General features: G+C 70.5%; 1 protein-coding gene across 2 annotated transcripts; it reads right to left on the minus strand.

Moving 5' to 3' along the window:
- Nucleotides 1–338: 338 nt before the first annotated feature.
- MAP3K10 (mitogen-activated protein kinase kinase kinase 10) lies at nucleotides 339–15777 on the minus strand. 2 transcript variants are annotated; one of them, XM_084612856.1, is made up of 10 exons: nucleotides 14152–15777; nucleotides 12566–12746; nucleotides 12244–12392; nucleotides 11985–12160; nucleotides 11482–11722; nucleotides 7280–7402; nucleotides 3584–3722; nucleotides 2643–2755; nucleotides 1725–2312; nucleotides 339–1075 (listed from the first exon to the last, which is right to left on the minus strand). In XM_084612856.1, the coding sequence occupies exons 1-10, from the start codon at nucleotides 14855–14857 to the stop codon at nucleotides 705–707; spliced, it is 2787 nt and encodes a 928-aa protein (XP_084468982.1). In that variant the 5' UTR covers nucleotides 14858–15777; the 3' UTR covers nucleotides 339–704. The 2 variants fall into 2 exon arrangements, with proteins under 2 accessions (XP_084468982.1, XP_084468983.1); XM_084612857.1 differs by lacking the exon at nucleotides 7280–7402.
- Nucleotides 15778–23118: the final 7341 nt, after the last annotated feature.

Consider the following 23118-nt stretch of genomic DNA (forward strand, 5'->3'; position numbering starts at 1 on the left):
GGCTGGAGGCCAGCAGGTAAAGAAGGGGAGAATGGGACTGACGAACTCCGGAGGGGCCCAGCAAGAGGGGTCCCCATCTGAACAGTCCCCATGCCCTACCCCAGAGACGGCTGCATCTCAACACCAGGTGAGGGGGGCCCTGGATAAACAGCTCAAGTCCCACCCCAGAGGTGGCTGCATCTTGGTGCCAGGTGAGGGGGTCCCTGTAAGCACTGGAGGGCTCAGCTGCACGCACGACACCTTGGGCTGGAAATGAGGCCTGAAGGCCACGAGTTAATGAATAAGTTCACGGGGGACAAGCACCCCCTGCTGGCTCAGAAAGGGTCTTTTTTTTTTTTTTTTTTTTTTACAAACACCACATGGAATTTAAATAGGGGTGGGGGTTCTTAACCCCCCAATCAATAAATACACATGCTCCCCTCCCCCACAATTCCCTTCCCAACCCTGCTTCTCTGGGGCAGCAGCTTCTCCCACAGCAGAACCTTTGGAGCGGTTGGTGGGTGCGGTGGGATCTCAGCCTGCTGAGGGTGGGGAATGGGGTCAGCAGCAGAGTGGGGGATGGTAGAGCAGGCGCACAGTAAAGAGGCTGGTCCATCCAAGAGGCCCCCCCCCGCCCCCAGGTAGGTCTGGTGCCCCACACCGGCTGTGGGGGGGGTATACATTCATGGGTGGTTCCCTGGTCTCCGGGGGGGCGCAGTGCCAGGTCAGTGGGACATGTCGGCGTCCAGGCTGCTGGAGTGCAGCGCCCCCCCACAGAGGGGCACCGTGCTGTCCTTGCTCTGACCCTCCATGTCTATGTCCAGCAGCGTCTGGCGGGCACTGGCGGGGTCCGGTGGCTCCCCGCCGACTCTGCCCTGCTCCCCCTGCGTCTCGCACCCGCTGCCCGGGGACGCGCGGTGAGTCCTTCCGAAGGAGACGAGTTTCCAGGGGTCGAGGCGGGAGCGGGAGGGCGAGGGGCGGGGCCGGGGCACGAACTCCAGGGTCTTGGGGCGCTCCACAGCCGGGTCCTTCTCAGGGGGCCTGCGCCGTGCCGGGGGTGGGAAGAGCGTGGGGGGGTCCAGGGTCTCCTGGGAGCCTGTGGGGACGGGGGAGGAAACCATCTTAGCTGGCCTGGGTGACTGCAGCCCATTAGCCCCCCCAGAATCCCCCCATAAAGCCCCCCTGAACCACAGGCCCCCTCCCTCCACCTCACAGTCCCAACTCCTCACACCGCTTCCACCCCCCCCCCAGCACCACTCCCCAGACACCCCACCCAGGCCCTCCATGGGGAGCAGGGAGCCCGGACTCCTGGATTCGACCCCTGGCTCTGGCAGGGGAAGTGGGGCCTAGGGAGTTGGGGGAGGGATGAGAAATGAGGGCCCCAGGGACCCCAGAACAGCCCCGGGACCTGGGAGGTGGGAGCTGGGGACCCCAACAGGCTGGTGAGGTGGGGTGGGCTGTGGTGGGGCATGGGTGTGATAGACGCAGGGATGGGCAGGTCAGCGAGGGGGACGGGGAGGCAGGGAGGGGCTGGGGGAGTGAGGAGGGGGTTGGGGAGGCAGGGAGGGGCGGGGGGTAAGAAGGGGGTTGAGGTTGGGGGTCAGGGAGGGGCTGGGGGTGAGGAGGGGGTTGGCGTGGAGGGTCAGGGAGGGGCTGAGGAGCGGGTTGGGGGTCAGGGAGGGGCCGCGGGGGGCACGACCCCTGTATCATGTTGCTCAGGGGGGCGCTGGGGCACCCCCACTCACCGGCCGTGGGCGCCCCCTGCTGGCTGAGCGCAGCCTGGCGCAGGGCCCCGTCTGAGGGCGTGCGTCGGTGCCCGCGGGTCACCACCTGGGCGGCCGTCACGTGGGTGGGCGTCAGCGACTGGCGCGGGCCCCTCTTGAAGCTCTCGGCCCGGAGGTCCAGCAGGGGGTTGTGGGCGGGGGGGGCGCCGGGGGGGGGCCCCGTGGGGCGGGGGGCCGGGCCGGGCGGCTCCTCGGCCGCGGGCAGCAGGGACTTGGTGGAGTTGCACTCGCAGAGGGAGGAGAGCGAGAGCAGCGTGAGGGAGCTGGGGGGCCCCTCGCCCCGCCGGGAGCGGCCCCCCCGCGGGAACGGGCCCCCCGCCACCTCCCGGCCCAGCTCCAGCAGGTCGCTGCCCAGCCCCACGGAGGCCAGGACGGAGGCGCAGCCCAGCAGAGCCCACTCGCTGCGCCCGTGGGGCCCGGCTCGGTGCAGGCCCTCGGCGCCGGGGGGCAGCTCGTCTGCGGGCCCAGGGGCTTGGTCCTCGCCCCCCGGCAGGGGGAGGGGCGGGTAGGGGGAGTGGGGGGTGCTGCCCTCCGCCTCCGCGTACTCCTCTGGGGAGAGACAGACAGACAGACGGACGGACAGGGGTCAGTGCCAGGGGAGGGGCACAGCGACCCCCCCATCCCTTGCCCATGGGCCCCTCCTGCTGGGCCTTTGCCCCCCATCTCCCTCTTCTGGGCCCTGGCATCCCCTGGGGGGCGTCGGACTCCTTGCCCTGAGGCCTCTAAGCCAGCCAGGCTCCAGGGTGCTGGGCTGGGGGGTGGCTAGCACGGCCCCTCGCCCCACGGCTGGAAGCACCAAGTCCCCCTGCTACTTCCCCCGACATGCCCCCCCCCCGCTGCCCTCACGCCTCGGGGCCTGAGTCCCGCCCCCCCACGTACCCATCTCCGTCAGGCTGGCGAAGCCCCCTGCCATGGGGGCACGTTTCGGGGACTTGCCCAGGTTGGGGGCGCTGGACGACCACTGCTTGCTGCCCTCGCCCAGAGCCTTCAGCCTGCGCCAGGAGAGACGGTGAGACGGCTACGAAGTGAGTGCCCCCCCGTGCCACCCTGCCGGTGCCCCTCGCTCCCGACCCGCAGCCCCCGCCAGCCCAGCCCTGGGCCCCCCCAGCCCTGCCGGTGCCCCTCGCTCCCGACCCGCAGCCCCCGGTAGCCCAGCCCTGGGCCCCCCAACCCTGCCGGTGCCCCTCGCTCCCAACCCGCAGCCCCCGCCAGCCCCCCCAGCCCTGCCGGTGCCCCTCGCTCCCGACCCGCAGCCCCCGGTAGCCCAGCCCTGGGCCCCCCAACCCTGCCGGTGCCCCTCGCTCCCAACCCGCAGCCCCCGCCAGCCCAGCCCTGGGCCCCCCAACCCTGCCGGTGCCCCTCGCTCCCGACCCGCAGCCCCCGGTAGCCCAGCCCTGGGCCCCCCCAACCCTGCCGGTGCCCCTCGCTCCCGACCCGCAGCCCCCGCCAGCCCAGCCCTGGGCCCCCCAACCCTGCCGGTGCCCCTCGCTCCCGACCCGCAGCCCCCGGTAGCCCAGCCCTGGGCCCCCCCAACCCTGCCGGTGCCCCTCGCTCCCGACCCGCAGCCCCCGCCAGCCCAGCCCTGGCCCCCCCAACCCTGCCGGTGCCCCTCGCTCCCGACCCGCAGCCCCCGCCAGCCCAGCCCTGGGCCCCCCCAACCCTGCCGGTGCCCCTCGCTCCCGACCCGCAGCCCCCGCCAGCCCAGCCCTGGGCCCCCCCAACCCTGCCGGTGCCCCTCCCTCCCGACCCGCAGCCCCCTGCTAGCCCAGCCATGAGCTCCCCGCCATCCAGCCGGTGCCCCTCACTCTCTGGCCCCATACCGCTCCTCCCCACCGAGCCGCTCCTTCTGCAGCGTGGAGCTGGGCCCCCACGTGCGCCCCTTCTTCTTGTTGCCCCCCAGCTCCTCCTTCTTCAGCCCCGCGCTGCGGCCCCACGTCTGGCTGCCGTCCACGGGCGTGACTGCAACGAGGGGGTTAGTGGGACGAGTCTCCCGCACGGCAGTTCATCGGGACCCGGGGGGCGGGAGGGGTTTCTGGGCTCAGTACCCCTCCCAGTAGGAGCTATGGGGGGGGGGAGCGGGGAGATGGCCGGGGGGCGTCTCCCCAGGGTTACCGCCCAGTGCGGGGGGAGGGGGGAGACACTGGCTCATAACGCGCCAGTTCTTGGGTCTGGTCCTGGTTCCTGGATCCGGGATAGGAGCCGCAACCATTCCCCGGCCCAGTCGGGACCAGCCCGCACAGCCGGCCTCGGGGCAGCCCCACAGGGTGCCTGGCCTGAGACCTGGGCAGCAGAGACCCAGCAAGGGAAGGAGGAGTCATGGCAGAGCTGGGGGGCAAATTCACACGGATGGTCCGCAGGTGTGGGGGGGACTATGGAGGGTGATGGGGGGCTACGGGGGGTAATGGGGTACTCACGGCGGGTGGCCCACAGGCAGGGTCTGGGGGGGCTATGGAGGGTGATGGGGGGGAATGGGGTACTCACGGCGGATGGCCCACAGACAGGGGTTGGGGGGCTATGGGGAGTGATGGGGGGGAATGGGGTACTCACGGCAGGTGGCCCACAGACAGGGGTTGGGGGGCTATAGGGAGTGATGGGGTACTCACGGCGGATGGCCCACAGACGGGTTGGGGGGCTATGGGAGGTAATGGGGTACTCATGGCGGGGGGGGCTATGGAGGGTGATGGGGGAATGGGGTACTCACGGCGGATGGCCCACAGATGGAGGTTGGGGGGCTATGGGGAGTGATGGGGGGAATGGGGTACTCACGGCGGGTGGCCCACAGAGGGGGTTGGGGGGCTATGGGGGGTAATGGGATACTCACGGCGGATGGCCCACAGGCAGGGTCTGGGGGGACTATGGGGGGCGATGGGGGGGAACGGGGAACTCACGGCGGATGGCCCACAGGCAGGGTCTGGGGGGGCTATGGGGGGTGATGTGGGGGAATGGGGTACTCACGGCGGATGGCCCACAGGCAGGGTCTGGGGGGGCTATGGGGGGTGATGGGGGGAACGGGGACTCACGGCGGATGGCCCACAGGCAGGGTCTGGGGGGGCTATGGGGGGCGATGGGGGGGAACGGGGACTCACGGCGGATGGCCCACAGGCAGGGTCTGGGGGGCTATGGGGGGTGATGGGGGGGAATGGGGTACTCACGGCGGATGGCCCACAGGCAGGGTCTGGGGGGGCTATGGGGGGTGATGTGGGGGAATGGGGTACTCACGGCGGATGGCCCACAGGCAGGGTCTGGGGGGGCTATGGGGGGTGATGGGGGGGAACGGGGACTCACGGCGGATGGCCCACAGGCACGGTCTGGGGGGGCTATGGGGGGCGATGGGGGAAAACGGGGACTCACGGCGGATGGCCCACAGGCAGGGTCTGGGGGGGCTATGGGGGGTGATGGGGGGGAATGGGGTACTCACGGCGGGTGGCCCACAGACGGGGGTTGGGGGGCTATGGGGGGTAATGGGGTACTCATGGCGGATGGCCCATAGGCAGGGTCTGGGGGGGCTATGGGGGGTGATGGGGGGGAACGGGGACTCACGGCGGATGGCCCATAGGCAGGGTCTGGGGGGGCTATGGGGGGCCCACAGACGGGGGGGTTGGGGGGCTATGGGGGGTGATGGGGGGGAACGGGGACTCACGGCGGATGGCCCACAGGCAGAGTCTGGGGGGGCTATGGGGGGTGATGGGGGGTAACGGGGACTCACGGCGGATGGCCCACAGGCAGAGTCTGGGGGGGGCTATGGGGGGTGATGGGGGGGAACGGGGACTCACGGCGGATGGCCCATAGGCAGGGTCTGGGGGGGCTATGGGGGGTGATGGGGGGGAACGGGGACTCACGGCGGATGGCCCATAGGCAGGGTCTGGGGGGGCTATGGGGGGTGATGGGGGGGAACGGGGTACTCACGGCGGGTGGCCCACAGACGGGGGTTGGGGGGCTATGGGGGGTAATGGGGTACTCATGGCGGATGGCCCATAGGCAGGGTCTGGGGGGGCTATGGGGGGTGATGGGGGGAACGGGGACTCACGGCGGATGGCCCACAGGCAGGGTCTGGGGGGGCTATGGGGGGTGATGGGGGGGAACGGGGACTCACGGCGGATGGCCCATAGGCAGGGTCTGGGGGGGCTATGGGGGGTGATGGGGGGGAACGGGGACTCACGGCGGATGGCCCACAGGCAGAGTCTGGGGGGGCTATGGGGGGTGATGGGGGGGAACGGGGACTTACGGCGGATGGCCCATAGGCAGGGTCTGGGGGGGCTATGGGGGGCCCACAGACGGGGGGTTGGGGGGCTATGGGGGGTGATGGGGGGTAATGGGGTACTCATGGCGGATGGCCCATAGGCAGGGTCTGGGGGGGCTATGGGGGGTGATGGGGGGGAACGGGGACTCACGGCGGATGGCCCATAGGCAGAGTCTGGGGGGGCTATGGGGGGTGATGGGGGGGAACGGGGACTCACGGCGGATGGCCCATAGGCAGGGTCTGGGGGGGCTATGGGGGGTGATGGGGGGGGAACGGGGACTCACGGCGGATGGCCCATAGGCAGGGTCTGGGGGGGCTATGGGGGGCCCACAGACGGGGGGTTGGGGGGCTATGGGGGGTGATGGGGGGTAATGGGGTACTCATGGCGGATGGCCCATAGGCAGGGTCTGGGGGGGCTATGGGGGGTGATGGGGGGGAACGGGGACTCACGGCGGATGGCCCACAGGCAGAGTCTGGGGGGGCTATGGGGGGTGATGGGGGGGAACGGGGACTCACGGCGGATGGCCCATAGGCAGGGTCTGGGGGGGCTATGGGGGGTGATGGGGGGGAACGGGGACTCACGGCAGATGGCCCATAGGCAGGGTCTGGGGGGGCTATGGGGGGTGATGGGGGGGAACGGGGACTCACGGCGGATGGCCCGCAGGCGGGGGTTGGGGGGCTATGGGGGGTGATGGGTGGGAATGGGGTACTCACGGCGGGTGGCCCACAGACGGGGGTTGGGGGGCTATGGGGGGTAATGGGGTACTCATGGCGGATGGCCCATAGGCAGGGTCTGGGGGGGCTATGGGGGGTGATGGGGGGAACGGGGACTCACGGCGGATGGCCCACAGGCAGAGTCTGGGGGGGCTATGGGGGGTGATGGGGGGGAACGGGGACTCACGGCGGATGGCCCACAGGCAGGGTCTGGGGGGGCTATGGGGGAAAACGGGGACTCACGGCGGATGGCCCGCAGGCGGGGGTTGGGGGGCTATGGGGGGTGATGGGGGGGAATGGGGTACTCACGGCGGGTGGCCCACAGACGGGGTTTGGGGGGCTATGGGGGGTAATGGGGTACTCATGGCGGATGGCCCATAGGCAGGGTCTGGGGGGGCTATGGGGGGTGATGGGGGGAACGGGGACTCACGGCGGATGGCCCACAGGCAGAGTCTGGGGGGGCTATGGGGGGTGATGGGGGGGAACGGGGACTCACGGCGGATGGCCCACAGGCAGAGTCTGGGGGGGCTATGGGGGGTGATGGGGGGGAACGGGGACTCACGGCGGATGGCCCGCAGGCGGGGGATGATGATGGGGCTCGCAGGGGGGCTGGTGCCGTTGGCTCCGGTGCCTTTCCGCTTGTCCAGGGTGGGCGACGCCTGCACCGTGATCTTGTGTTGGAAGCCTGGGGGGAGAGAGGCCAGGTCAGGCCCCGAGCCCCAGCCCCCCTGGAGCCCCCCAAGGCAGCGGTTACAGCGGCGGGCGCCCTGCACTGCCATAGATCTCCCCGAGCAGGTTCGGGGCCCCGACTTCTGGCAGCCTGACACAGCGGGCAGGGCAGGGCCGGTGGTTATGGGGCATACGGGGGATATGGGGAGTAAGGGGGGGAATATGGGGCATATGTGGGGAATATGGGGCATACAGTGGAGTTATGGGGCATACGGGGGGTTATGGGGCATACTGGGGGGGTTATGTGGTGTATGGGGGGTTATGGGGCATACGGGGTGGATATGGGGCATAATGGGGGGTTATGTGGTGTATCGGGGTTATGGGACATATGTGGGGATGTGGGGAATACAGGGCGGAAATGGGGCATATATGGGGCATACGGGGAAGTTATGGGGCATACGGGGGGTTATGGGAGATATGGGGCATACAGGGGAGTTATGGGGCAAATGCGGGGGTTATGGAGCATATTGGGGGGTTATGGGGCATACGGGGGGTTATGGGGCATATGGGGCATACAGGGGAGTTATGGGGCAAATGCGGGGGTTATGGAGTATATTGGGGGGTTATGGGGCATACGGGGGATATGGGGAGTATGGGGGGAATATGGGGCATACAGTGGAGTTATGGGGCATACAGGGGATTATGGGGCATACTGGGGGTTATGGGGGATATGGGGCATACAGGGGAGTTATGGGGCAAATGCAGGGGTTATGGGGCATACAGGGGGTTATGGGGCATATGGGGCATACAGGGGAGTTATGGGGCAAATGCAGGGGTTATGGGGCATGCGGGGGGTTATGGGGCATACTGGGGGTTATGGGAGATATGGGGCATAGAGGGGAGTTATGGGGCAATTGCAGGGGTTATGGGAGATATGGGGCATACAGGGGAGTTATGGGGCAAATGCGGGGGTTATGGGGCATACGGGGGGTTATGGGGCATACGGGGGGTTGGTGGTGGTACAGGAAGTTGCTGAGATAACCGGCCTACGACTTTACCCAACCAAAGGGCCACTGGAGGAGAGCGCAGCTCCCACGGTGCCGTGATGTGACCCGGTAGTAACGAAGCCGGGAGAAGGCGCCAGCCCGGGAGCAACTGGTTCCGCCCAAGGCTGGGTGACGCCTCAGCTGGGCACCAGAGGAGCAGAAAACAAGGGACCAAACGGGCGTCAGGATTTCGGTCTAATTGGTGGACAAACGAAGGCGGCTGGATTATTCCACCCGTCGCCGGTTTGGGGCCCGGCCCAGAGGCGCTGGGGCTCCGGGCGGCTGTGCTGGGAGCATTGCGGCTGCGACACCAGCCCCCGGGCCCTCCCCGCTGAGCACCCCCTGGGTCCAGGGGAGATCCCTGTGACGAAGCAGGACTGTTCTTAATGTGTCCTCTGAACAGTGTGGGGGTGCCTCAGTTTCCCCTAGGCAGTTCTTAAGTCTCTAGGGGGTAGGATAAGGGTGTATGATCATTGCAGAGCCCTAGAGGGCAGGTGTGTGCGGGGGTCTGGACACAGACAATGGCCAACACCCTGTTTCCTGGCCACTGATGGCCTGGGCCCTTCCCCCCTGCAAGGTGAGAGCTAAAGGGTTGGAGAACAAAGGAATCAGGTGACCACCTGGCCCGGGAAAGGAACAAAGCCCAGAGGAGGAGGGGCTGGAGGGAGTTTCAGTTTGGGGCTGGCTGGGACATGGAGTGAAGGGCAGACGTGGTTGTCTGGCTCACTGCCCCCCAAAATGGACCCAGCTGAGGGGTCCTGTTCTCTGCACCTACAAGCTCTGTGTTAGACCATGTTCCTGTCGTCTAATAAACCTTCTGTTTTACTGGCTGGCTGAGAGTCCCGTCTGACTGCGAAGTTGGGGGGCAGGACCCTCTGGCCCCCCAGGACCCCGCCTGGGCGGACTGGCTGTGGGAAGCGCAGGGAGGGGCAGAGGAGGCTGAAGGCTCCGACGTCAGACCCAGGAAGGTGGAAGCCGGGGGAGCTGTGTGTCCTGCAGACAGGCTGCTCGCCGAGAGGAGACTCCCCCAGAGTCCTGCCTGGCTTCGTAGGGAGCAGTTCCAGAGCATCGCCCGGGGACCCCGAGACAATCCCAAAGAGAGTGGGGAGACAAGAGGGCCTGGCCAGCTCTGCTGGCCCGAGCAGGACCTATGCAGGAGGGGGACCTGACCATGCCAGCCAGACGGCATCCCTATGCGGGGTCCAGAGCAACAGCTGGCATGGCCAACCTGCCCGCCCAGAGCGTCCCCTGTGGCCAAGCTGCCCCGGATCCTGAGGAGATTGGCTAGAGCCCCATCTCTCCTCTCCCACCCGTGTCTGTGGTGGCCACGGCAGGAAGGTGACTGTCAGTCTCAGGGGCGTAGCTGGGCTGGTCCCCGGATGTTAGAGACGATGGGGGAGGAGACGTCAGGAGCAGAGCTCTGCCAAGCTCGTCTCTCACCAACAGGAGCTGGTCCCCCCCACAATCTCTCTCGCCCCTGATTCAGAACCGACCGAGAGAACTAACCCCCTCAGCAAGAGACATGCAGTGTGACGGGGCACTGGCCCCACCCTGGCCTCTAAGGGGTTACTCGAGGCCTGGGGAAGTTGTGCAGGAGGCAGCCAATTTGAGAGGGGCTGAGAGAAACAGCCAGTCAGGGCCCGGCAGGCCCATATAAGAAGAGCTGCAGGGCCAGGCAGGGCCAGTGACCCTTTGGAGCTGGAGGAGGCAGGGTGGGCAGCCGGCAGCCTTGAGGGAGCAGAGCCGCTCGCAGGGACCGGGGGCGCTGGCGAGAACTCCTGCCTGGCTGCTGGGATTTGCAGGCTGATGCGAGGGCGAAGAGGGTGGTGGGCCGTGGGGAAGTGGCCGGACAACTGGCTGCCATCACTGCTGGGGAAGTGGCGGGATAGCTGGACTGCAGCACTCGCGCCTGGAAAGGAGGGGTGCAGGGCTGGGGGGCTGCATGACAGAGGATGCTGTGGTCCTTGGAGTGATGTGGGTCCAGGAGTGGATGTGACAGTGGGCGAGGCACCATTGGGTGACTGTGTGCCAACCTGTGGGGCTAATCCCATGGTGGGGGTGGGGGGTACCTGAGGCCAGGCTGAGGTGGTTGTTTGGCACAGGAGGGCTGGTGGGGGTGCAGGGGGGCTGGTGGGGGGCAGGGGTTGCAGCAGGTACCTGAGGGGAGGCTGATGTGGCTGGGAGCCACAGGGGGACTGGCGGGGGCCACAGGGGGGTACCTGAGGGCAGGCTGATGTGGGCGGGGGGCCCAGGGGGGGCACGGGGGGTACCTGAGGGCAGGCTGATGTGGGCGGGGGGCCGGCGGGGGGCACAGGGGGCACGGGGGGTACCTGAGGGCAGGCTGATGTGGGCGGGGGGCCCAGGGGGGCCCAGGGGGGGCCCAGGGGGTACCTGAGGGCAGGCTGATGTGGGCGGGGGGCCCAGGGGGGCACGGGGGGTACCTGAGGGCAGGCTGATGTGGGCGGGGGGCCCAGGGGGGCCCAGGGGGCCGGCGGGCGGCCCAGGGGGGGCACGGGGGTACCTGAGGGCAGGCTGATGTGGGCGGGGGGCCCAGGGGGGCCCAGCGGGTACCTGAGGGCAGGCTGATGTGGGCGGGGGGCCCAGGGGGGCCGGCGGGGGGCACAGGGGGGGCACAGGGGGTACCTGAGGGCAGGCTGATGTGGGCGGGGGGCCCAGGGGGGCCGGTGGGGGGCCCAGGGGGGGCACGGGGGGTACCTGAGGGCAGGCTGATGTGGGCGAGGGGCACAGGGGGGCACAGGGGGGCCGGTGGGGGGCCCAGGGGTACCTGAGGGCAGGCTGATGTGGGCGGGGGGCACAGGGGGTACCTGTGGGCAGGCTGATGTGGGCGGGGGGCCCAGGGGGCACGGGGGGCACAGGGGGTACCTGAGGGCAGGCTGATGTGGGCGGGGGGCCGGCAGGGGGCACAGGGGGGCACGGGGGGCCAGCGGGGGGTACCTGAGGGCAGGCTGATGTGGGCGGGGGGCCCAGGGGGGCCCAGGGGGGCCGGCGGGGGGCACGGGGGGCCGGCGGGGGGGCCAGCGGGGGGTACCTGAGGGCAGGCTGATGCGGTTCCCGTCCCGCAGCTTGAGGCGGCTGCGTTTGAAGTGGCCCTTGCGCCCCTTGACCCGGGGCCGCTCCTGGTGCAGTTGGTCCATGAGCAAGTGCAGCTCGCGCTGGACGATGTCGATCTCGCGGGCGGCCAGCTCCTGCTCGCGCCGCCGGAGCTTCTCCTCCTGCGTCTTCTGCTCCTGGGCCGCCCGCAGCAGCTCCTCCTCCCGGCTCCGCAGCTCCTGGGGCACGGGGGGGCAGAGTGTGGGGCACGGGCCGGCACCCGGGAGGGCCGTGGGGCGGGCGGTAGGGGGGGTCCCAGGAGGGATCAGTGGCTGGGGGAGCTGTGGGGGGATGGGAGGCGACCCAAAGGGGGGCTGTGCCATGCACGGGCAGTACGGGGGGGTCCCAGGAGGGATCAGTGGCTGGGGGAGCTGTGGGGGGACCGAAGGGGGGCTGTGTTGGGGGGGCTGGAATCCGGGAGGGTAGGGGGGTCCCACTGACCTTTTCCTTGGTGCGCAGTTCACTGAACATGTGCTGGATTTCCAGCTTCCAGTCGTCCTGCAGCGAGTGGAAGACGTCGAGGGCCATGGAGAACATGGCCGAGTGCTCGATGGCCACCAGCCGCCCCAGGATGCTCCCGAAGGGTGGCCGGGCGTGGGGGTCGGGGTCCCAGCACTCTGTGGGGAGAGAGAATCAGCCAGGCCCAGGGGCACCCCCAGAGCCCCCTCCCTCGCACCCCCCATCTCCCCTGGGCACTCACCTGCCAGCAGGCGGGCGAAGGGCTCGGGGCAGGTGGAAGGAATGGGCAGCGTCAACTTGTTCATGGCCACGCCGTAGGCCACGGCCAGCGCGTCGATCTCCCGGTACGGCACCTCCCCGGTCAGCAGTTCCCACAGCAGCACCCCAAAACTGCAGCACAGGGACAGGCTGGGCTGGGGGGGGTGCCGAGCATGGGTCTGGGGGTTGGGGTGACCCCCCCATCCCACCACGCTGTGAACCCCCCTCCCCCAGCCCGTTGGGATCCCGCCCTCTCCCTCGTACTGATCCCCACTCCCCGCGGGCCCCCCGCTCTGCCCCGGCACCTCCAGACGTCGCTGCTCTTGGAGAAGCGCGAGAGCCGGATGACCTCTGGCGCCATCCAGGCGTAGGTGCCGGCCGCGCTCATCTTGGTCGTCCTGTGCCACTCGCGGGCCAGCCCGAAGTCCGTGATCTTCAGCGTGCGGCCGCCCAGCTCCCCGTCCTCCATCTTCTCCAGGATCAGGACTGGGGGGGGCAGGAGAGTGAGGGGGGCGTGAGGGGGCACCCACAGGGAGGGGGCACCCCCTGACTGGAGTACGCCAGGCTGCCATGTCCCTTGACTGCCCCTCCTTTGCCAGGTCAGGGGCCGGGGGAGGGGTCTGGGGCCCCCCTTGCTGCACCCCTGCTGGGGCCCAGGCCACAAGATGGGGGGTGGGGTGCACAGGGGTTCATGTGTCTCCATAGCAACTATACAGCCCTGCTCCGGCCTGGTGCCGCTTGGTACTGGTGTGGCCCACTGGCTGCCAGCACATTGGGGTCAGCCCCATGGCCCCACTCAGGGGTGCTTGGGGAAGGGGGGGCGCCAGCTCCCATCCAGCCCCAGGGTGGAGACTGGCTGGCTCGGAGGACAGGGGCCTGTCCCCGCTAGGGGGCTCCGGCTCCCATCCGGTCCCAGGGCACGGACTGGCTGGCTCAGGGGAATGGGGCAGGGGCCTGTCCTTGTTAGGGGGCTCCGGCTCCCATCCGGCCCCAGGGCACGGACTGGCTGGCTCAGGGGGGCAGGGAATGGGGCAGGGGCCTGTCCCCACTAGGGGGCGCCGGCTCCCATCCGGCCCCAGGGCAGGGACTGGCTGGCTCAGGGGGGTGGGGAAGGGGCAGGGGCCTGTCCTTGTTAGGGGGCTCCGGCTCCCATCCGGCCCCAGGGCACGGACTGGCTGGCTCAGGGGAATGGGGCAGGGGCCTGTCCTTGTTAGGGGGCTCCGGCTCCCATCCGGCCCCAGGGCACGGACTGGCTGGCTCAGGGGAATGGGGCAGGGGCCTGTCCCCACTAGGGGGCGCCGGCTCCCATCCGGCCCCAGGGCAGGGACTGGCTGGCTCAGGGGGGCAGGGAATGGGGCAGGGGCCTGTCCCCGCTAGGGGGCTCCGGCTCCCATCCGGCCCCAGGGCACGGACTGGCTGGCTCAGGGGAATGGGGCAGGGGGCCTGTCCCCGCTAGGGGGCTCCGGCTCCCATCCGGCCTCAGGGCACGGACTGGCTGGCTCAGGGGAATGGGGCAGAGGGCCTGTCCCCACTAGGGGGCGCCGGCTCCCATCCGGCCTCAGGGCACGGACTGGCTGGCTCAGGGGGGCAGGGAATGGGGCAGGGGGCCTGTCCCCACTAGGGGGCGCCGGCTCCCATCCGGCCTCAGGGCACGGACTGGCTGGCTCAGGGGAATGGGGCAGGGGGCCTGTCCCCGCTAGGATGCCAGTCCCATCCTGGTACACCTGCTTTCCTGCCAGCAGCTGTTCAATGTGTGAAGTGAGTTTGGCAGGTCTCAGTCTGTTACCCAGTGGTGTGGGCCCCGCCCGCATCCCAGGGGCACCCACACGCCCGGGGAGTCAGTCCTGGGGGGCCGGCGCTGCCCCCCGCCGGCCCCTCGCCCAGCACTCACTGTTGATGGATTTCAGGTCGCGGTGGATGATGGGCACCACGGCCTCATTGTGCAGGTAGTTCATGCCGCGGGCGACCTGCACGGCCCAGTTCACCAGCACGTCCGGCGGCACCTTCCTGCCGGCCAGGGCTCGGCTGAGGGGGCCGCCCCGGGCGTACTCCATCACCAGGCACAGGTTGGGCGGCTGGAGGCACACGGCCTTCAGGGCAACAATGTTGGGGTGGTGCAACATGCAGAACAGCCGGGCCTCCTGCCGGACGCTCTCGGCCGTGGCGCCGATGTCCTCGTCGGGGTCCTGGCGCGCCGCCTTCACCGCCACCTCCTCCCCCCGCCACGCGCCCTTGTAGACCTTCCCGAAGCCCCCCACCCCGATGATCTCGTCCAGCAGCAGCTCCTGGAAGGAGATCTCCAGCGGCAGAGGGCAGGGCCCGCACGGGGGGCCGCTGGCCACGTAGTCACAGGGGAAGACGCCCACCTTGCCCTCGATTTTCCCCGTCCACCAGCCCTCGTCTCCCGAGACGGTGGAGTCCTGAGAGAGCACCTCCACCAGGTCGCCGCGCCGCAGCGTCAGCTCCTCTTCCGCCGCTGCCTCGTAGTCGAATACGGCCGTCCAGAAGGGATGGGGCTTGTGGCTCCAGACCCCGCCGCTGTCCTCTGCCCCGTCCCCGGCCTCCTCGCCCGGCAGCGCCTTGTGCCCGGCCTCCATGCTGGGCCCTCCGCGGGGACGGCCGGCCTAGATCGCCGACGGCTGCTGGGACATGCTTCCTGGCTCCGCGCTGGGACAGCCGCCCGCCTTTGCCGGCCCCGGGACTGGCCCCCGGTGCGCGCTCCCAGCTCTGCAGCAGCATCCAGAGCTCCCAGCCCGTGGCCCCTTGGCTGCAGCCCGGCGGGCAGGGGCCGCAGGTGGGTGGGCGGCGCTACGGACTAACCCCCGCAGCCCAACGGCGCGGCTGAGAGCGTGGGCCTTCCCCCGGCCGGCCACGCCGACCCCCCGGGAGCCTGGCTGGGGACCCCTGCACCTCTCAATGGCGCAGCTTCCCTTTGAAGCGAGGGCCCGGCGCGTCCGGCCTTTGCATCTCTGGGCGCCGGCTCTGCCTGGCCGCGGTGCTGAGCGTCGGCCGCGGACTCGCTCAGAAGAAAGGAGGCTTTATTCTTTCTTTGAGGACAGATAAATAGAGGACCCGCCCGCGCGGACAGAGAGCGGGGGCCCGGGCTACACCAGGGACCGGCTCGGAGCCCCGGCTCGGGTCCGGCTCCGCGAGGCTGGAGGCACCCAGCAGCCCGCGGGCGGTGGGTGACCCGGCGCCGGGGGGTCAGGGCACGAGGGCTCCAGCCGGCGAGGTGGCAGGACGGGCCAGCGCCGCTCACCCGTATGTCACCGGCTCAGGGGCCCGGGCTGGCGGGCACAGGCCAGACCCAGCTGGGACACACCGACTTCCTGCCACCCAGCGGCTGGCAGAGCGTCCTCCTCACCTGCTCCCGGCTGGCGCCCCAGCAAGGCGCACCCACGCCTGGCCCAGCCCTGGCCCCAGCTCGCTGGCTCTCTGCGCGCCCCGCGGGCTGGAAGCCCGCCCAGCAGCACCCCACGGGGGGCGGAGGGGGGCACCCCACGGCGGGAGGGCGGGCGGAGGGGGGCACCCCACGGGGGGCGGAGCGGGCACCCCACGGCGGGAGGGCGGGCGGAGGGGGGCACCCCACGGGGGGCGGAGCGGGCACCCCACGGCGGGAGGGCGGGCGGAGGGGGGCACCCCACGGGGGGCGGAGCGGGCACCCCACGGCGGGAGGGCGGGCGGAGGGGGGCACCCCACGGGGGGCGGAGGGGGGCACCCCACGGCGGGAGGGCGGGCGGAGGGGGGCACCCCCCGGCGAGCCCCGCTCCCTTCTCAGCTCGCCTCTGTCAAGCCCGCAGCCTCATCGCCGCAGGGAGCTGCCAGCTCCTCTCTCGGGGCCCCCCCGCGCATCCTCCTCTGCGGCACCGGGGGGCGGGGGGCCGGCGGGGGTCAGCCCCCCTTTCTACCCCCCACCTGGCTTTGCAGCGGCCAGCGCCTCCCCCCCCCCCGGAACTGCAGCGCCCGCTCACCCAGCCGGAGATCGGGGTGCAGGGGGGCCCTGGCGGGGGGACGCCGCCCCCCCTCAGCGCATCGCCCCGCTCCGGCGCCTCCCCGGCCCGTGCCAATGGTGTCCGCGCGCTCCGCCGGCCGTCAGCTGGTCTGGGGTGTCCAGGGACCCGGCGAGCCGCCCCGGTGCAGGCTGGGACTTGTAGTTCTCGGGGGCCTTTGGGGCGGGGGGGCGGGGGGAGGTTGGGGAGCCCAGCCCCCGGCTGCTGCGCCCCTGCAGGGAGCCCTGGGCCAGGTCGGGCAAGTCGCCTGCTCTGCGCCCAGAGAGCCCGGTGCCTTCGCTGGCCCCCGGCACTGGCCCCCCCCCACCGCCGGGCCTGCCAGAGCGCCCAGCCCATCGCCCCTCGGCTGCGGCCCACCGGCCCCCGCACCCCGGAGCCGCCGGCGTCGGAGCCTCCCCCGCCACCGGGCGCCGCGTGCCGGGGTCAACGCGAGGCCCCTGCCACGCCCCGGCTGCGGGGGGCAACGATCCCGAGAGTTGGGGTCGAGAGGAGCGAGCTGGCATGTGGGCGACTTGAGGGGCATCCCACGGGACGCCCTGCCCTCCGCCGGCCTCCCCTGCCCGCCCAGCCAGGTTCACCAGACGGCGGCCGCTGAGCTACGTCACGCGCGGATCCGGGGTGTGGAGGGTCGCTCAGCTCAGCCCCAGCGCTGGAAGGAAACCACGGGTGAACAGCAGTCACGGCCCACCCCAGAGGTGGCTGCATCTCGGTGCTGGGCAAGCGATCCCTGTTTAAACAGCTGCTCCCTCCGCCAACCCCGAGGCAGCTGCAGTTCCCCCTTAGGTAAGTGCTGCCTGGGCCCAGTCGCTGAACAGCCGCTGAACAGCTGCCACGTTCCACCCCAGAGGTGGCTGCATTGCAGTGGCTGAGAAAAGCACTGTGTATTGTATGACTGCTTCTGGGTATGACAGTAGCACCCAGAGGTCCCGACCGGGCTGGGGGCGCCCCGGTTGTGCTGGTCACGGCACAGCGTGAGAGACGGTCCCTGCCCTGAACAGCTCAGTGCGTCGGTATCCTGTGTGCCGGAGGAACGAGCCCAGGGCAGATTTTCTGGTGTCTTAGCAACAACGAGGCAGAGCAACGTGCTGATTACAGGATCATTGTTCTCGCCACACGGAGGTTACCGCAGCCGCAAGCGTAGAGGCCAGAGGGCCTCCCGGGTCCTGCCATCCTGCCCCCCAATCTGTTCCCAGCCCACGTGCGGCAGAGCCAAGGAGAGCTTGCTGGTCTCCGTCTCCCGGGCCCCCCAGCAGTACCGCTGGCTCTCCCGTGGCCCTGTCCGGAGGAAGCAGGCACCGGGCACGCTGTGGCACCTGGTCCTGCTTTCCCTGGCCTGGGGACGCCCGCGGGAAGGGCAGCTCGTGAGCCCAGAGGTGTGGGAGGCTGGCCGGGCACTGGGCCGGAACCCAGGAGACCTGGGGCTGGTCCTGGCTCTGCCACGGCTCTGGCCTAGCGTTGGGCAGAGCGCCATGCAGAGCGTGGGGGAGGGGGACTGGAGCCGTCCAGAGTCACACGGGGCGTCAGCAGCGGAACCAGGGATGGATCCCAGGCGTCCTGAGTCCCAGGCCTCCCCTTGTTCCACCTGGCAGCACTTTGGGGCAGAGCCTGGGCCCCCCGGCACATCCTAGCTGGGGCTACCCCAACCCACGGGTGTCCCAGAGGGAGGTCTCACCGCCAGGGCTGCCCTCTGGGGCTGGGGGCACCCGAGACAGGTCACTGTGGGGGCCCCGGGCGCACGGCAGGCAGGCGTGACTCTGGAGCGGTCCCTGGCGAGGCTGCTCCCACCCAACCCCCTCTGGCTGTTTCCCTGTCAGCCTCCCTCCGTGGCAAACCAGCCCGACGGGTCCGGCAGCCTGGCAAACCAGCCCGACAGGTCCGGCAGCCGGCTCCAGCCTGCTGGGTCCCAGCACCCAGCAGTGGGGGTCAGGCTGCTCCCAGCGGTGGCACTGTGAGGGCAGAAACTATGGGCGGGGGTGGCTAGGGAAGCCCAAGGGCAGCAACTGGGGGTGTCTGGAGATGGAGGGACAGACATAGGGGAGCCCAGACACACACAATGGGGTGGGCTAGGGAAGGAATCAGCTTCCTGCCCGGGGGCTCCACCTGTGCCCCGTGCTGAGCTATGTGGGGCTGCCGATGGGACCTTGCCGGGTGGGTGGGGCAATCCGTGCTGAGTTGGGGCCCCGGGCCAGCCACACCCACAGCCACCCCCAAGGCCAGAGCCAGCGATCCAGCCTCAGTATTCAAAGAAGGATCCAGGGAGAAAATTCTTCTTTCTGCCCATCCTTCCCCGGAGTCCAGCCAGCCTGTCACCCCGCGCCAGTGTCCATCCATAGAGCCTGGGCAGCTCCAGCCGTGGGCCTCTGCCTCTGGGCACCGCCAGCCTCCCGGCCCGGGTACCCACACCCAGAAGAGCGGGGTGCTGCCGATGCCACAGCGACCCCCTCCCCCGTTGCTGGCTGCGGGAGGCAGCTGATCCACGCGGGCAGGGCACCCGGCGTATCGAACACGAGAGTCAAACAGCAGCCGCGTCTCCTGGGGCCGTGACGTGGCACCAGCTTTATTACAGACTTGGCTCCGAACGCAGGCGAGGGGCGGCTGGAGCTGGCCCTCCGGGCAGGGGTCGGAGCCACCTTGCGCCGCAGGGTCCCCTGGGCCCCTCTGGCCCTGGCCCTGCTGGGGCGGCGCCGGGGGAGCAGCGCTGGGCTGACTCTGAAGATAGAGCCGCTGGCTCACCAGACAGGCTCTGCCGCGGGTCAGAGCCCTGCCCTTCCAGCCCCTCATCCCACCCCCACGTGCAGCTGGGGCTGCTGGCCCTGGCCGACCTGCGGCGCCACCCTCCAGGCCAGGGCCACGCTCCCGAACCGGGCCTCCCCCCGCGGCTGCAGGGTGTGCACATTATTCTGGTAGCTCAGGGGGATGACGCCGTGGAAGCTGGGCAGCTCGGGCGGGCTCCGGGGGGCCCGGTGCAGGATCTGGTAGAGGACTCGCTGGCCCAGGGTGGCCTCGCTCTGCCCCTGCGCCTCCCACGTGACCTGGGCCATGCCGGGCAGGGCCTTGCCCCCGTGCCGGTCGGCTGCCCCCAGCTGCCGGATCAAGGCGCGGCTCAGGGGCCGCTGGAGGCTGTAGAGCTCGCTGAGCCGGTGGAAATGCTCCCACCAGGCCGGGGAGAAGGGCCCGTGGCGCTGCTGGAGGGCGAGCAGCACCCGGTAGAGCGCCAGGAGCTTGTCCTCGCTCGGCAGTCGACGCTCTCCCACCTCGGTCCCGCTGGCGCCGGCGGCCGGCGGCCGGTCCGGCAGGTACAAGTCGACCTTCTCCCACCGGCTGTCCACGGGCACCGCCTCCTCCTGCTCCCGGGGCCTCCCGGCCCCCGGCTCACGCTGCTGGAGCCTCTGGTGCCGGGCCTGGGCTCTGCCCAGCTGCAAAGCCGGGGGCTGCGTCTTGCGCCAGGCCTCCTCGCCCTCCCTGGGCGCGGCCAGCTCCAGGCTGGACTGCCCCGGCCGGGCCACCTGCTCCCACCAGGCCCACTCCTGCCCCATCCTCTCGGCGCTGGCCTGCAGCCGGGCCCAGGCAGACGCCAGCAGCTCCTTGGCCAGGCCGGGCTCGGGGCTAGCCTGGGCCTGGAGCAGCTTCGTGGACACGGTGGCCTTGGGCAGCTGCTGCCCGGGACTGGCCAGGAGGGCGCAGAGTGACACTGCCCTGCCCAGGTCGTCATCCTCCTCTCCCAGCACCTGGGCCGCCATGGCCAGCGTGGACTCCAGCGCCACCCTGTGCTCCACGGAGGGGCACTGCCCGAGGGCTTGGAGCCGGCCCAGCAACTCGGCCGGGTCGGTGCTCTCCAGCCTGGCCGGGTCGGCCAGGGTCTCCAGCAACGGCTGGATTCTCCGCCAGACCTGCCCCTCGGCCCCCCCAGGGACCGCCCCCGGGCTGCCCCGGGCCAGCTCTTCCTGCTGCACTGCCGGGGCCTCGCACGCCCTGCCGCCCGGCACCTGCTCTGCCCCCTCGGCTGGGGCCCCCTCAGCTGGGGCCCCCTTGGCCAGGCCCCCTTCAGCCCTTTTGGCCCAGGCCCCCTCGGCCTCCTGGGCCAGGTGCGTGCCCAGCCTGGCCACCAGCTCCTGGGCAGCCGAGGAGCTGTCGGGCAGGTCCCAGAAGACGGAGCTGCTGGACTTGCCGAGGCCGCAGGAGCTGCGGTGCTGGCCCAGGGCCAGGCGGGCGGACGCCAGCAGCTCCTGCAGGGTCCTGCGGTCGTCGGCCGAGGGGGCGACGCGCAGGGTGAGCAGCTTGCAGAGGTCGTCGCGCCAGCGGGCGCTGTCGGCGCCGTACTGGCGACTGGGGTCGATGAGGAAGGGGTCGGAGGACTCGGGGCGCATGGCCTGGGCCAAGGGCTGGCTCGGCTGCCAGGACAGGGGCTTGCCCGGCTGCTGCTTCTGCAGCATCTGCCTCTTGAGCGTCTCCTGGTAGAGCTTGGTGCGCGGGTCCTGGCGCGGGCCCAGGGGAGCCTGCCTCACCCTGGGCAGCTTCACCGTGGGCACCTTGGGGGACAGGCCGCCCGGGGTACCGGTTGGGCGCTGCTGTTTCTCCGCCTCGCCGCCGGGGCCCAGCCCCTCGCCGCCGGGGCCCAGCCCCTCGTCGCCGGGGCCCAGCTCCTCGCCGCCGGGGCCCAGCCCCTCGCCGCCGGGGCCCAGCTCCTCGCCGCCGGGGCCCAGCCCCTCGTCGCCGGGGCCCAGCTCCTCGCTGCCGGGGCCCAGCTCCTCGCCGCCGGGGCCCAGCCCCTCGTCGCCGGGGCCCAGCTCCTCGCTGCTCGGCACCATAATGGGGGCCGTGAGCCGCTGGGCCCTGGGCTGGATCTGGGGCAGCTTGTCCTCTGGCGGGCTCTGCTTCTTCGTGCCAGGGGCATCTGTGGCTGCACCTGGGCGGGGTGGAGACGGGGTCAGACTGGCAGTGAGGGGGGGCACCCTGACACTCAGCCCTCCCCCCCAATGGCAGGGGGTGCCCCCCTGGCAAGGCCGGGCCTGCAGACACGCCCTGCTCTGGAGAACAGCGCGCCCCTCTGGCTGCTGGTGAGTGTGAGGGAGTGTCCCTTTGCCCCCCCCCGGGGCTCCAGTGGGGGGAGAGAGGGGAGTTGGCCCCCCTGGCTCCAGCTGGACGTACCAGAGCTCCTGGGCAGCTGGGTTTGCTCAAAGAGCTGCAGCCCCTTGGCCTGGCCCTGGGTCGGCTCCACACCACCTGCCTCTGCGGCCAGCAGCTCTGACGCCTTGAGCCATTGGATGCCAGGTCCCTGGCCCCTGGCCCTGGGCTCCGGGCACTCGTCCGCCAGGTGCAGGTTGTCCGTCAGCCTGGTCTCCACTTGAGCCAGGAGGATCTCCAGTTCTGTGACGCTGAGTGGGGCTGGTGCCCACCCCAGCCCCTCTGCCTCAGGCCCTGGTGGCTCCAGCCCGTACGGCACATACACCCCGCTGATAGTGACGGGCCTAGGGCAGGCAGAGCAGAGAAAGCGGGGTGAGGGGCATGGCGGGGGGAGCCCAGCGCCAGCCTGCATCTGATGTCACTCGAGGGTGGGTCTAACTTGCTGGGACCCCATCCCCTGCCCGGGTCAGTGCGGAGTCCCAGTTGCTGACCGCGGGAGTGGGGCTAGGAAAGCCAGCCCGTCCTTGCACGGTCTGGTGGAGTCGCTCCGCTGCTTTAACGGGCCCAGGCACCAACCTGCAGCAGCCATTGGCTCCCCTCGCCCTGCACGTGGGGTTACGGTGGCTTTCTGCTCCATTTCTGCTTCCCAACTTCCAGGTCCTGTCCTGCCCTGTGGGCACGTAGAGCAGCCTCAGGGCTGCTCTAACTCACATTCACCCCACGGGTCCTGGGGGGGGTGGGGCGGAGACTTGCCACAGTGCAGCGTGACCCAGCTATGGCCCTGATCCACCCCTATGATCCTAGGGAGGGGAGACAAAGAATAGCCACAGTGCAGCACCCTTCAGCCACGCTCCCGCCCTGCCCCACCCCCTCCACTGGGGGCTGGGAGCAGGGCCCTCATGCCAGCCCCACACCACCTGGGGAGGCTGGTCTGCAGGGGGATTCCCGCAGGGCCGGTCCCGCCAGCGCTTGGCACAGAGGGGCCTGAGTGTGACCGAGAACCGGGGGGCGGAGAGGGAAGGACGGGCCCCGGGGGCACTCACGGCTGCTTCTTGGCGGGCGTGGCCTGCCCCTTGATCGCCTTCCGGAGGACGAACTTGTCGGGGATGCCGGCGACGGCGGTGATGAGCGAGCGGGCCTGGTCCCGCACCTGCCTATCCGGGTCCAGCAGGGCCTGGGCCAGCGGCACCACGTCCCTGCGGCTCAGCAGCTCCATCTCGCCCAGGGTCTCCCAGGCCGCCCGCCGTATCTGCCCGTTCTCGCTGGAGGTGCCCTGGTAGAGGCGGGCGGCGGCCTCGGCCTGCAGCAGGGGGGGCAGCACGTAGGCCTGGCTGATCTGCACCAGGGCGGCCATGCACAGGCGGTAGCCGGAGAGCGGCACGTCGTCCAGCTGGCCCAGCACGGCCCGCAGGACGGCTGCCAGCGTCAGCTCGCTGGGCTTGTGCCTCAGCCAGTTCTTGGCCGCGATCTCGGCCAGCACGTCCTGGGGCAGCTCTGTGTCCACGAAGGACGTGGGCTGGTCCTGCAGCTTCTGCTCGGCCTTCCCCTTCTCTGCCGGCTCCTCCTGCCACCAGGACGCCGCCGGCTCCTGGACTGGGACTGGCTTTCGCGGCGGCAGCCGCCGGCGCGGGGTCACCTTGAGGGAGCAGTGGAGGTGCGGGGGCGTGCCCAGCGGCCAGAGCCAGGCCCTGATGACGGAGTTGGAGACGTAGCCATCCGGCCTG

This window comes from Lepidochelys olivacea (genome assembly GCF_965140295.1).
Source record: "Lepidochelys olivacea isolate rLepOli2 genome assembly, chromosome: 23".
Classification (NCBI taxonomy): Eukaryota; Metazoa; Chordata; order Testudines; family Cheloniidae; genus Lepidochelys; species Lepidochelys olivacea.